A 15,265-nucleotide genomic window follows, 5' to 3' on the forward strand; every position below is an offset into this window, starting at 1 on the left:
TGGACTGACCTATCTCCTCCCTAACTCCTCACCTACACTCACCTTTACTGGCTCCATCCCCGCCTCTTTGACCTGTCTGTCTCCTCTCCATCTATCTTCTCCTCTATCCATCTGCTATCTGCCTCCCCCTCTCTCCCTATTTATTTCAGAACCCCCTTCCCCTCCCCCATTTCTGAAGAAGGGTCCAGACCCAAAACGTCAGCTTTCCTGCTCCTCTGATGCTGCTTGGCTTATTGTGTTCATCCAGCTCTACACCTTGTTATCTTATAACTGAGAATAATGTATAAGTTTATCATTGAGTTGGCAGGCAGGTTCTATACCGTCAGTCACTTGTAGTGCCAGCAAGTCTATGTCCATTCAGTCATCATCACATTAATAACTGGACTGCAGCGGTTCGAGAAGGCAGCTCACCACCACCTTTTTAAGGGCAACTAGGGATGGGCAATAAATTCTGGGGGCCAGCCAGTGATGCTCACCTTCCACAGGTGAATAAAATGAATGAAAAATTAGGAGGAGTCCAGGAATGTGTCCGGTGAGGGAATACTACCAGAACTGAGCTGGACACAGTACATAAGGCAGACTCTGATCAGAGCAGGATCTGTTCTCCCATCCTCATTTCAAGAGTAGGGCCATTATCACTCATTGAATTAGAGAATATAGAGAACATGGAACAGTACAGCACAGTACAGGCCCTTCAGCCCACGATGTTGAACCGACCTATTATCCTACTAAGATCAAACTACCCTGCATACCCTACATTTTACTATCCTCCATGTCACTTAAAAGTTTCTAAAGTATCTGACTCCACTACCACTGCTGGCAGCGCATTCCACACGCCCACCACTCTCTGTGTGAAGAACCTACCTCTGACATCTCCCCTATACCTTCCTCCAATCACCTTGATATTATGCCCCCTCATAATAGTCATTTCCACCCTGGGAAAAAGTCTCTGGCTATCCACTGTATCTATGCCTCTCATCATCTTGTACACCTCTATCAAGTCATCTCTCAATTGGTCCCTACTTCGGGAAAAGTAGTGACAGGGCTGACCAGGAGACTCCCCTGTTCTTACTGCCTGCCATTGGGTATACTGTAAGGATTGACAAGATGACAATCAGACTGCTTGGCCATGTTACAAATGCACTTTCTGTGGCCAACAAGTCCTGCTGTGGAACTTTAACCTGGAGCTTCTCGTCCAATGGTATTGCTTCACCAAACCTCCCTCAGGTCACAGCACTGCTTGGTCTAAATATGACTTTCTTTGTCTTATATTTTATACTTTTTACCAAGGAGTTTGTTACTGTGTTGGATTCATTCATAACTCGACTACATTTATGTCTTTGGCCATTGCCTAGAAAGACTCCTAAGTCTTAGTGGACCTGCTCGACCAAACAGGTGCTTTCAACATTTTCCCTTCTCATTTCCAGGACTTTGGTCTGCCATAATACCATTGCCTGCTGCTCCTTGGGTAGCACATGTGTCTTTATGTCAGAAGGTCATATCTATAAGTCTGACTTCAAAGCTTTATGCAGTAAATTTAGAAAGATAATGCAGGGAGTGCTGTAAAATGGGACGTGTTGTCTGTTCGATGATGCTAAACTGAGACTCTGCCCTTTCAGGTGTATGTAACAAATCCCATGAAAGAGCTAAAAGAGAGATAGGGTGACGAGGTAACCAAGCATCCCGTCAATTTTTATCAAGTGGATAATCTGATCATTATCATGTTGCTGCTGGAGGACACTTACTGGAGGGAAATTGGCTGCAATATTTGTTACTTTCAAGAAGAGTCTGCATTTATGTAGCACCCATCATGACATCAGGTCATCTCAGAGTACTTTGCATCGAGATAATTTCAAGGCGTTGTTGGAATTTCACTGTTGAACTTCAGCATTTTCAGATTTTTGTTTCCAATCCCTTGTCTTTATAACTCGTTGTTGCTGCACTGGAGTTGTCTCTGCAATGGGTTCAAAGCTGTGTCAGGGCCAGATTGCCAAATTTATTCTGACATGGTTGCATTGCTAAGTGGAACACATAAGATAAAAGCATCAGTTTAATCGTGCTCTTTATCATAGCGTCAAGAGAGAGCAAACACTGCAAGGAGTTCAATTTGCTTAATTATTAGCTTGGTGGTTGTTTTTGACAGGCGCTGTCCTCTGTGTTGAGTTAGAGAGCGATAGAGAGACACGAAGTTGGAAAATCTAAGTCACTTATGAATTACATTTGTACTTTTAACAATAAAGCCTAGCTGAACTAGTTTGGAATGTAGAATTTATACTGGAACTTTCCACTCAAAGTTTTCACTCTGGAAGAAGATCACAATTGCAACACAACTCCAGTGTGCTACATAACCATGGAAACATCCCAACACTGAATTCCAACACTTCTTTTTCCAAAATCGAATTCAGTAGAAAAAGAGCATTCCAAAATTCAGCAAACTGCGCACAAGTGTGGAAAAGAGATCAGGACAGTGTGGGTTTCAACTTTGTCAAAGGAAGTTTCGTTGGGTAGGAAATTATTCATTTTGACCACATCTTCTGCCTTTTTAGTGCCTTTCCTGAGGGGGAAAGGGAACAGCTCAGACCAGGAAAACTCTAAAAGTGACTGGACAGCTACAAGTGCCTGAATAGAACTAGCCTTCACTGGAGAGAGTGCACTTCATAATCTGGAGCATTCCGAGATGCTGAGAGAGGTGAGGAGTGATATGTTGGGTGGGCACAGTGAAGGAATTAGAGGGTAGGCGAGAGGAGTGGAAGCGAATAAGGGGCAGGATCCAGAGGGACAGACTGAGCAGTGACTTGGTGAAAGGTGCCACATGGTGCCCGGTGATGGTTTGGATGGCGGGGTCCGGAAATTGGAGCAGATTGTGTGACTCCTACAGGATAGGGTTGAAGGTCACAACCCAAGTTTCAGTCAATGCCACAATGAACCATCTGTAATGAGGTTGTGAATGTCAGGACCATTCCAGAGAGAAACATAGAGAGAAGGAGAGACCTTGTGCATGCTATTTAATCTCTCTTTGTGCCCTATTAAAATAGGCCTGCTTAAGCAGAGTCAATCATTCAATAAGTAACGAGACTGTGGAACCTTTTGCCACATCTAGTGGTTGAGGTGAATATCTGAATTCCATTCTTTTAAGGAGCAGCTAAGCAAGTGGATCAAGAGAAAGGATTAGAAGGATATTTGTATAGACTGTGATGAAGTAAGGTGGGGGGAGGTTCATCGGAGCATAATGCTTGCATAGATCTGTTGGGCTGAATAGCCTGTTTCAGTGTTGCAGCTTCAGGGAATGCAAGATTACTACAATCACCAGAGAATTGGTACTGAGCAAATTGCTGGAGCTGTGAGCCATCAAGATTCCAAGTCCTGATGGAAAAGTAGTGTCTAGTGAGATATTCAATGCATTGCTTTTAATATTCAAAATTCTCTACATTCAGGGAAGATTCCATTAGATTAGAAAATAGACAGTGTAACTGTTTTCTTCAACAGGGGAGGGAGACAGAAGTAGAAAATTATAAGACCATAAGAAATAGAAACAGGAGTAGACTATTCGGCCCCTCAAGCTTTCCCTGCCATTCAATAGGCTCATGGCTGATCCAATATTCCTCACATTCATTTTCCTGCCCTTTCCCCATAACCCTTGATTCCCCAACTGATCAAGAATCTATCTCAGCCTTAACTATACACAAGGACTTTGTCCCCACGGCTCTCTGTGTCAAGGATTTCCAAAGATTCACAACCCTCTGAGAGAAAAAAATTCCTCCTCATCTCAGTCTTAAATTGGTGCCCCTTTGTTCTGAGGTGATGCCGTCTGGTCCTAGACTCTCTTGTGAAGAGAAACATCCTCTCAGCATTTACCCTGTCAAGATACTTAAGAATCTTATATGTTTCAATGAGATCACCTCTCATTCTTCTAAACTCCAATGAGTAGAGTCCCAAACTGTTTAGCCTTTGCTCATAAGACAATCCCTCCTTACCAGGGATCCTCCTAGCGAACCTTCACTGAACTGCCTCCAATGAAATATCTTTTCTTAAATAAGGGACTAAAACTGCTCACAGTACTCCAGATGTGGTGTCACCAGCACCTTGTACAGGTGCAGTAAGATATCCCTGCTCTTGTACTCCAACCCACTTGAAATTAAGGCCGACATTCTATGAACCTTCCTAATTACCTGTGTGCTAGCTTTCTGTTTCATGCACAATTACCCCAAAAGTTCCTTAGTATTGCAGCTTTCTGCAGTTTTTCTCTGTTTAAATAGTACTCTGATCTTTTATTCTCCCTTCCAAAATGAACAACTAAAAGAGAGTAGGCTTAATATCTGTTAAAGTGAAGATGTTCAAAGTTATTATTAAAGATGTCATAAGAGGGTGCTCTGCAAGATTCAAGGTAATCTAAAACAAAGAACTGCGGATGCTGGAGCCCTCAAGCAAACAAAACCAGAAATTGCTAGAGAAACTCAGCAGCTCTAGCAGTATCTGTGGAGAGAGAAAGCAGAATTAATGCTTTGAGTCCAGTGATGCTTCTTCATGACTGACAGTTGTGAGGAAAAGGTGGTATTTATGGAGATGACATGGTGTGAAAAGAGTGAGTGGTTAGGTGGAGATGGAGCCGAGACAGAGAGAGGGTAGGAAAGTTAGGCAGACAAAAAGCTGATTGATAGTAAGCCAGGGAAGGAGAAGAGCTAATAATAAGAACAATGAGTATGTGAAGTGGTAAACAACTGAAAGCTCAGGGTCATTTTTACAAACAGAACGTATGTGTTCTGCAAAACGGTCGCCCAGTCTGCGCCTTATCTCCCCAGTTTGGAGAAGACCACATTGTGAGCAGCAAATACAGAGGACTAGATTGAGTGAAGTGCAGGTAAATCGCTGCTTCATCTGGAAGGTGAGTCTGGGGCCTTGCATAATGAAGAAGGAGGAAATAAACAGATGGTTGTTATACCTGCTGTGGTTGCAGGGGTAGATGCCGTGGGGCTGTGGTTTGGTGTTGGGCATAGAGGAGGAGTGGACCAAGGTGTCCCTGAGGGAATGGTTAGTGCGGAAGGTTGCTGAGAGGGAAAGGGAATATGAGTCTGATGGTGACATCTCACTGGAGGTGGCTGAAATGGCAGCTAATGGTTCTTTGGATGAGGATGCTGGTGGGATGTTAGGTGAGGACAAGGGAGATCTTATTGCTGTTACAGGAGGGAAGAGAAAGGGTGAAGGCAGAAGTGTGGGAGAAGGGTCAGACCCGGCTGAGGGAACTGTTAATTACGATGCTAGGGAATCCTTGGTTGAGGAAGAAGATGGACATTTTCAAGGTTCCCCTATGGAGAGTAACGTCATCAGAATAGATGCGGCAGAGTTGGAGTAACTGGGAGAATGGGATAGAGTCCTTACAGGAAGCAGGGTGTGAGGATGTATAGTCAAGGTAACTGTAGGAGTCAGTGGGTTTGCAGTAGACACTGGTGACCAGGTATGTGGAAATGGAAACAGAGATGTGGAGGAAGGGAAGGGAGGAGTCAGAGATGGAACAGGTGAAAGTGAGAGTGGGGTGGAAATTGGAAGCAAAATTGACAAACCTTTCCAATTCTGGACGAGAGAGGGAAGCAGCACTGATGATGTCATTGAATATACCGGAGAAAGAGTTGTGGTGGGAGGGCCAAGTGGAACTGGAATAAGGAATGTTCCACGTGCCCCACAAAGAGAAGGGCAAAACTAGGGCCCATGCAGGTACCTACAGCCAACCCTCTGATCTGAAGAAAGTGAGAGGAGTTAGAGGAGAAGTTGTTCAGGGTGAGGACGAGCTTGGCCATGCGGACAAGGGTGGTTGCGAATGGGGACGGTTCAAGCCTTTTCTCCAGGAGGAAGCGAAGAGCCCTGAGACCATGCTGTTGAGGTTTGGACATGTAAAGGGATTGCATGTCCATGGTAAAGAGGAGGCGGATGGAGCCTGCAAACTGGAAATTCCGAAACTGGCGTAAAGCATCAGAAGAATCACAGATTAAGTGGGAAGGGACTGGACAAGGAGAGAAAAAAATCGATTCAAGGTTGGAAGAGATGAGTTCTGTGGGGCAGGGGCAGGCAGAAACAATGGGTCTATCTGGGCAGCCCTGTTTATGGATTCTGAGAAGGAAGTAGAAGTGGGTTGTATGTGGTGGGGGACTATGAGCTTGGAAGCAGCTTGGGGGGGTGGTGTGGGGGCAGAGATCACCAAATAAAATGAGATGAATTACCATCGTGGACACAATAACCTGGTGTTCCATGATGGGATAATGGTCCAGGAGGAGATGGCAGGAAGTGAGTGAGAGCTGGCACTCAGCCTCCACAATGTAGAGGCCAGTCTGCCAGACAACAACAGCATCACCCTTGTTAGTAGGCTTGATGACACAGTTCAGAGGGAAATAAGTTCAGAGGGTGAGGGGTGGAGGGGCACAGAAATTAAGGTGACCAATGACATATTGACAGTTCTTGATAAACAAGTTGAGTGCAGCTAAAAAGCCAAAGGGAGCGGTCGAGGTGAAGGGAGAGTGTTGGAAGTGGGTGAAGGGATCTGTGGGACAGGGGATGGACTCAAGGTGATGGAATAAGAATTCAATGGCATGTCGTGCCTGAAATTCGTTGAGAAGGATAAAACTCAGACCTTTGCTGAATACAGAATGTTCAGCATCAGAGAGCAGAAGGTTAGAGGGATAGTAAATACCTAACAAATGGTGGGATTTGGAGAGAGGATGGAGTCAGAGGGAAGGGGAGGGGAGGAAGGTTCCAGAGGGATGTGGGTACCTCTGAGTTACTGTGACTTGAGTTTCTTAATACCTGAAAGGAAGAGAAAAGGTTTCTTGTTAGAACATTGAACAAGCTGGAGAATGAAGTGGAACTGGGAACGAATGTGGTGCAGGACAGCGTGAGACAGTGCTGATGGAGAGACAGAGGTTGAGAGTGTGCATATGGCACTGATTGTGGGTCTCAGGATGGTATTGTTTGAAGGGAAATTTAATTTAACTGATTTATTTGAGGAAGTAACGTGCTGTGAACAAACATGAACCAGTGAACTTACTCATGTTTCATATGACGTTTAACAAGTTGTCACATCAAAGTTTACTGTGGGCAATAATGGCTCATGGTTATTGGGGGTACTTGACATGAATAGAAGATTGACTAGCTAACAGAAAATCATGACGAGACAATAATTGGATCCTTTTCAGATTGGCAAGATGTAATGAGTGGTGTGCCATTGGGATCAGTGCTGGGGTCTCAACTTTTTACAACTTCTCTGAGATAATAACTAGGGATCTAACTTGTCCAGTAATAATGTCAGCTGGGATCATAATGGGTGAATCCAAACTAGAGCATAAAAATCATAGAATCAAACATCATAAACCTTAGCTGGTCACAGACAAATCCTGTCAGAAATTCTGCAGAACCATCTTTACCCAGAGAGTAGGAGCGTAGAAAATACACATTTCTAATTCAGACATGTATCTGCTACTGACTGAGACACAATTCATACCATATACAGTATATCTTATATATGAGGTAAGCTGATGAAAATGAAAAACTTTCACCCTTTGATCCCTTAAAGACCAAATAGGTCCTAATTTTCTTTGCCTCAGTGTTAATTCATGCATGTACGGGAGGCTTACCCGTCAAAGATGGGGTACAACTCGCCGAATTGCTAAAATACAATGGCTTTATACTTTTTTTTACAAAGAATAGTTTTGCAATAAAAAGATTACACATTACACACTCTTATCTGTAACCAACAGTATTCATTCTACATTCCAAGTTAGTACACATGACTATATTACCCAATTGTTTCAAATCTGTACTGATTATCTATACATACTGTACATTTAATTATATTATCCAATCAAATCATTATATTTTAATATCCACTGACTCTACACACACACATTGTGATTATCAAAACTCTCTCCTGTCCATTTACTCCTTTCACTAAGATAGGTATTCTGGAATGTAACATATTTCACTTCTGTCAGTTTGTACCTCAGTAAATTAATTGGACTGAGTAGAACCAATCATTAGCATGAATTCAAACACTTACGAAAGTTATAGTTCAGAGGGAATCTTCAGCATGGATCAGGTTACATATGTACACATCCCTGAAAGAATTATTTCACCATGATTTCTTGAAATATTGAAAAGACCTTTAATTTCTGTCAAGGTCTCCACTCTCCAGCCACTGATAATTTTTCAGTTAATCCACAACCACAGTATTTTAACTGAGGCTTCGCTGAGCTTCTAACCCATAACTTCTCCTCCAACAGTGCTTTTCAAACTCCATTATACTGACTCATCACAGCTCATCTGGTTCTGGAACTCTTATCCACTCCATTGTCATCTCGAGATTCCATTATTCCAATACCCTTCTGTTCAATGACAAGTCCATAAGTCTGTATCCTTTTCAAATTCTCCATCTCATTGTTCCTCCACCACACCTGAACCATTGGATCGCACTGAGTTCTCTGCACTTGCCCGATTCTAACGTCTTGCAAACCACCAATTTTAATTGCTCCATCTTTGGCAGTCTGCCTTCAGCTGCCTTGGTCCCAAACTGTGAAATTCCCTTGGTAAACCTCACTGCCTCTCTCCCTCCTTCACACCATTCTTTGGCTCTAAGATCTCCACCTTTTGCTCAGTGTTAACTTCTGTCTGCTTAGCTCATCCATCCCGTGAGCCACATTTCTTGCTTTGACAATTTGCACTTTTACAACACAGATATAACGGGCTGAAGTTGTTTCGGGGCTCCCTACGCTCTTTGTTTGAACTAGTGATGTTAAATCTTTTACATCTACCTTTGAGGGAAGGAGTTTAATGCCTGATCCTAAAAGTGACACCTCTAACAGTGATGCACTCCTCAGCAATGCACTAGAGTGCCAAACTCAGTTCTCTTGTTCAAGGTTCTGTGCTCATCCAACCAAAGTTTTCAACTTTGTGAAACATTGAAAACTCTCAGAACATCCTTCCTCAGATAAGGAGACCAAAATTGCACACAATACTCCAGAAGTGGTCTCACCAAGACCTTATACAATTGCAGCAAGACTCTCCTGTGCTTGAATGCTCTCACTGTGAAGGCCAACATCCCATTTTCCTCTTCAATGCCTGCTGCACCTGCACACTCAACAGTCCATTATGAAATCTGTGATTTTGTTCATTGTCTCCTTATAGAAACAAGCTTTAAGGTGGAAGTAACACATCTGTGGGACTAAAAAAAATCAGCAACCGGAACAAAAGAGAAAAGATGCAAAATGCATTCTTTATTTAAGTGCTTTTTCCCCCATTCATGTTGCATTCTTTGCCTCTGCAAATGTTTTTTGGCATCATGTGAATTATTGTTCCCCATGGTTTGTTCATTTACTCATCGTGACAATGAGTCCAATCACAACTACAGTTCCAAATCCATCCACCAGTCAGCTGCCCATTGAGCTTAGAATAGCAGCTGTATGTTTCTTCCTGAGGCACAGCTACAAATACAAACAATAGCACTGATGGTGGGAAGGAAGCAAATTTCAATTAATGTGAACAATAGATTGAGAACCGGAGCAGTGGAGAGTGTGAATCACCAAGTCTGTGTTTGGTCTGCTTCACTGCTGGACAAAAGCAGCAGGTGCATAGGAACACCACAAGTTTCAGCATCCAAGTCACACACTGCCAATCCTTCAGTATCACAATCCTATCAGTCTCTAACCACCAGCACTTTATCCCATCGGCCACAGATCTTCAACATCGTGACTTAGTAGCATTGCTTAGTTTGGATGGTTGCTTAGGGTTGATTAGCTTGGTTTGCAATGCAGAGTGACACTGACCTTAGAGAGGTTTTTGAAATCATGAGGGGCATGGATAGGGTAAATAGGCAAGGTCTTTTGCCCAGGTTGGGGGAGTCCAAAACTAGAGAGCATAGGTTTAAGGTGAGTGGGAAAAGGTTTTAAAGAGGCCTAAGGGATAACTTTTTCAAGCAGAGGGTGGTGCATACACGGAATGGATGGGTACATGAATAGGAAGGGTTTAGAGGGATATGGGCCAAATGCTGGCAAATGGGACTAGATTTATAAAGGATATCTGGCTGGCAGGGATGAATTCGACTGAAGGGTTTGTTTCCATGCCATATACTTCTGCGATGCTATGAACTGCAAAACTAAATTAAAATTAATTAAAGCTCTAATCCCTATACAAACTCCCCCTTAGACATATACTCCCATACTCTCTGCACACTCACAAACTCACTCGCACTCACTCACACAGACACAGACACACACACAGACACACAGATGCACAGACAAACACAGACAGAGACATAACACACAGAGACACATGCACGCAAACACACACACAGACACAGACACACGTGCACACAAACACACACACACAAATACATTGACAGGACAGAGGGAAGTCGGGAAAGTAGTTCAGTCATCTTTAGCCACAATATCTGCTTCCTCTCAGCTTTTCTCATCGAACTCTTTCTCACTCCAAACCCCCAATTTCAAAAAGCACAGCAAATTAAAAGACATGGTCTTTACCCATGAAATGACTGCTTTGTCATTAACACAGAGAACCTGGGAGAGAATTTTTTTGTTAAAGTCTTTTGACTGCTTCAGTCACAGCGATTGCTTTATGAGGAGGAGATTGACAACGCAGTACTGGGTTCTGATGCAAGACATCAGCACATTCAGTGAGGAGATAGAGGAAGTAGTCAGTCAGTTTATCTCCTTGAGTGTTGCTGCTGCAGAAGTCAAGCCTCCAACCTTGGGCAGGTCAATTAGTGCCCACCTTTCCTGTAATTCAGAGTTTTAAGGATCAGATCATAATGAACCCCTTCATGGATTCTGGGAAGAATAAAAATGGATTAATCTCCAAATTCTCTTCTCCTTTCTGCACTGTTTCATTCTTGTCATTGTCCCATTTGAAAGAACAGGAAAAAGACTTCAGGGTAACTTTCAATATGGGTCAGTAGTTCCCAAGCATCCCATTCCACGATATAACTTGATGTGGATTTAGTGAGTGCAGCAGGCTATTTAAGACAGTTAACATCATCGACAAAATCATGCACACATTCAAGATTCAGAAGCTCAAGACATGATTTGCTTTATCTCCTCTTAGCCTAAAGACATTGAGGCTATTTCTTTTCCTCTCAGCTGGTCTCAGTGTTTAGGAGTCAGAAGATTTTTGGTTCAAGCCTCATTCCGGAGACTAATTGCGTTTTGTAGTATGTAATTTTCTGCTGTGTTTTCTACGTTACAACGGTGAATGCACTTCAAAAATGTCTTCACTGGCTGTTATGTGCTCTGGGATATTCTGAGATAATGGTGCTGCCATGTGAATGCAAGTTCTGTCTTTGATTTGATTTATTATTGTCACATGTACCTAGATACAGTGATATGGTTTGTTTTGCATGCAGAACAAACAGATCATACCATACAAACTGCATTATGGTAACAGAAAAGAGTGAAGAATACAATGTTATAGGTGCAGAAAAGGTGCACAAAGAGTGAGATCAACATTAAATTTAAAATTTGAGGGATGATTAATTTCAAAAGTTGGATGTTCAATCCCAAGACATTCTGGTTGTACAGTGGAAATGTTCATTTCCTGTAGAAAAACACGATGCATTTTAATGTTTGTTTCTGAGTTTGGGAAAAAAATGAATATTTTTAGACCTTTTCAAAAACCTTAAATGCTTGTGGATGGCCAGAGCATGTTGTTGTATTATTTGTTATCATGAATTCACTGAAGACTTTTTTTTTTCTTCTTTCAGTTAAGCCTTTTTGCCATATCTCTGACAATGAGCAGTGTCAATCTGGATGGTGCCTCCAACAACTCAAACTATTATGACGAGGACTATAACTATACTGACTTTGATCTCACTCCCTACCTTCCTTGTGGGAAGGATGAAGTCAGAGCCTTTGGGAAGATCTTCCTCCCAGTCCTGTACATCACGGTTTTTGTTTTTGGAGTGATTGGCAATAGCTTTCTGATCCTCATGATACTCAAGTACCTTAAATTGAAAACGATGACTGACATCTACCTATTGAATTTGGCCATCTCTGACCTACTGTTTAGCACGTCACTTCCCTTCTGGGCCACTTATGTGACTTCAGAGTGGATCTTCGGAAATACCATGTGCAAAATAATAAGTGCCCTCTACAGTGTGAATTTCTACAGCGGCATCTTCTTCATAGCCTGCATGAGCTTGGACATGTACCTCCACATTGTCCACACAGTATCCTTGAAGAACCACAGGACGATCTACAACAGCATTGTCGTCAGTGCTGCTGTATGGACACTGTCAATAATTGTTTCAATCCCTGAACTCATATTCAGTGTGTCCAAGAAGATTGGTGATAGGCATACTTGCCTTAGTCATTTTGGCGATGAGCAACTGGTGATCTGGAAGACAACGGTACAACTCCAGGTCAACATCATTGCGTTCCTCATTCCATTTTTTGCCATGATCTTCTTCTACGCTCGGATCGCCTCTGTCCTGCTTCACTCGAAATCCTTCGGCAAGGAGAAAGCCTTAAAACTGGTCATCATATTGTTTGCCGTCTTCTTCGTCCTGTGGTTCCCCTACAACATCGTCCTTTTCCTGCATTCCCTGGAAGAGCTTGGCATCATTGGTAATTGTGAAATGAGCAAGAGGCTGGATTATGCCTTGCAGATAACTGAGTCTATCGCCTTCACCCACTGCTGTTTCAATCCACTCCTCTACGCTTTTGTGAATGAAAGATTTCGGAGACATGTGAAAAATATTTTGGTGAAGCTAATTCAGAAGATTGGCTGTAACAAGGAGTTAGGAGTCATGGTCCCCACTGCAGAGCGTAGTGAAACTAGCAAGCAGCAATACTGCATGTATTCCGATGTGGAAATGACAATGGTCCAGTAGTGGTCTGGTAAAGGAGACATAACATCAGTTAGAACTCTGCTTCAATGTTTCAAATCATGTTGTATTGAATCCTCTCAAAGGTATTCAAACCTGTCAGAATGTAAAAATGCTTATGAAGTGCCAGTCAAGCTGACCATACCAAAGACAGTGAAGCAAATCACAATTTGATGACTTGGAATCTCTAAATATTCTGCCAGACATAAACATCACATGGCTCTCTGTTACACAATTTCTGTACATGTTCTCTAATCCAACCTTCTTCAACTTCTCCTAACTCTTGCCATATCGTCCACTCCTCACCTTAGTTTTGTCTTTGCACTTCCATAGTTGAGTGACAATAGTGTAGTGGTTATGTCTTTGGGCTAGTAACCCAAATACCTATGCTGATGCTCTGGGTTCAAATCCCACCACAACAGCTGGTGGAATTCAAACTCATTTAATAAAAGTCTGCAATATAAAGCTAATTGTCTGTGATGGTAACCATAACAACTATCACTGATTATTGTAAAAACTCATCTGCTATACGAATGCCCTTTAGGAAAATGAATATGCTGTACTTACCTGGTCTGGCCTACATGTGACTCCAGACCCATAACAACGTGGTTGACTCTTAACTGCCCTCTGAAATGGCCAAGCAAGCCACTCAGTTCAAAGCGCAATTAAGAATGGACAACAAAACAACTTGACGGTGACCCCCACATGAAAAAGTAAAGGAAAAGGTATTGTCAATAGTGGATGTTTGGGAACAATGATGTTTATCATTGCTTAAGTCCAGTCACCATGGAAACCACAATTCAGTCAGAGACCATAAGAACATAAGAAATATGAGGAGGAGTAGGCCATCTGACCCTTGAGCCTGCTCCGCCATTCAATAAGACCATGGCTGATCTTTTTGTGAACTCAGCTCCATTTACTTGCCCACTCACCATAACATTTAATTCCTTTACTGTTCAAAAATCTATCTATCTTAGCCTTAAAAACATTTAATGAGGAAGCCTCAACTGCTTCACTGGGCAGGGAATTCCACAGATTCACAACCCTTTGGGTGAAGAAGTTCCTCCTCAACTCCGTCCTAAATCTGCTGCCCCTTATTTTGAGGCTGTGTCTCCCCTAGTTCTAGTTTCACTTGCCAGCGAAAACAACCAGCCTGCTTCTATCTTATTTATTCCCTTTTTAATTTTATATGTTTCATTTATATGATATCATTTTGAAAGACATGTTTAGTAGATAAATGATAGAGGGTTCCCTGGGAACAATGTAAACAAATTACTCTAATTGGTTTAACCCCTGAGAAAATTTGAACCAATCAGAACAAGTGGATCAAGACAAAATGACTTTTGATTAGTTCCTAGAACTTTAGCACCGTAGAAAAGTACAGCAGAGAAAGAGGCCATTCAGCCCTTCATGGCTGAATAAATTAGCTGCCCCATTCTTATTCCCACTTTGTCCAGCTCCTGATCTGTAGCCTGACAGGTTACAATGTTTCAGGGGTAGGTCCAGGTTCCTTTTCAATGAGCTGAGGGTTTACACCTCAACCACCAAACTGGGCAGCAATTTCTAGACACCTGGCCACTCTCTTTATGAAAAACATTTCCCTCCCCCCACCCCAGTTTTTGTCCTCTCCATTCGGGGAAATAGGTCTTTCCTGTTCACTCTATCCAAGCCTATCCTTATTTTATACACCTTGATTCACTCAACACCATCCCAGCCTCCTCCGTCCTAAGAAAAACAATCCCAATCTGTCCAATCTTTCCTGCAATTTTCAAGCCCTGGCAACATTCTTATCATGCATCTCTGTAGCTACTCCAGAGCAATTATGTCCTTCCTCTAAGCTCATGACCAGAACTATAGACTAAATTCTAAACTATGTTTAAGCAGCTTTTTATACAGTTCAAGCATTAAATTCACAGATTCATACGGCGCAGGAAAGGCCCTTTGGCCCATTGAGCCTGCACCAACATAACTACCACTAAAGATTCACTAATCCCAATTTTCTGCACTCGTCCCATATCCTTGAATGTTATGATATTTGAAGTCCTCTTCCAAATATCTTTTAAAATTTACCAGCCTCCACTACTTTCCCAGGCAGTGCATTCCAGATTCCCACCACCCACTGAGTGAAAAAGCTTTTTCCTAAATCCCCTCTGAATTTCCTGCCCCTTACCCTAAAACTATGCCTCGATGATCCCTCAATCAAGGAGAACACTCTCTATTCACCCTGTCCATACCCCTCAATCTTATATACCTCAATCATGTCCCCCCTCAGTCTTCTCTGCTCAAGAGAAAACGACCCAAGCCTGTCTAGTCTCTCCATACAGCTCAATTTCTACATTCCAGGCAACATCCTGGTGAACCTTCTCTGTACTCCCTTTAGTGCTATCACAT

General features: G+C 42.5%; 1 protein-coding gene across 1 annotated transcript; it reads left to right on the forward strand.

Moving 5' to 3' along the window:
- The first annotated feature begins 11,779 nt into the window (after positions 1 to 11,779).
- On the forward strand, positions 11,780 to 13,324 carry LOC109923398 (atypical chemokine receptor 2-like). The gene has a single exon (XM_048606208.1). The coding sequence runs from the start codon at positions 11,780 to 11,782 to the stop codon at positions 12,878 to 12,880; it is 1,101 nt and encodes a 366-aa protein (XP_048462165.1). The 3' UTR covers positions 12,881 to 13,324.
- The last annotated feature ends 1,941 nt before the right edge of the window (positions 13,325 to 15,265 follow it).

Source organism: Rhincodon typus, chromosome 2, assembly GCF_021869965.1.
Source record: "Rhincodon typus isolate 14 chromosome 2, sRhiTyp1.1, whole genome shotgun sequence".
NCBI lineage: Eukaryota > Metazoa > Chordata > Chondrichthyes > Orectolobiformes > Rhincodontidae > Rhincodon > Rhincodon typus.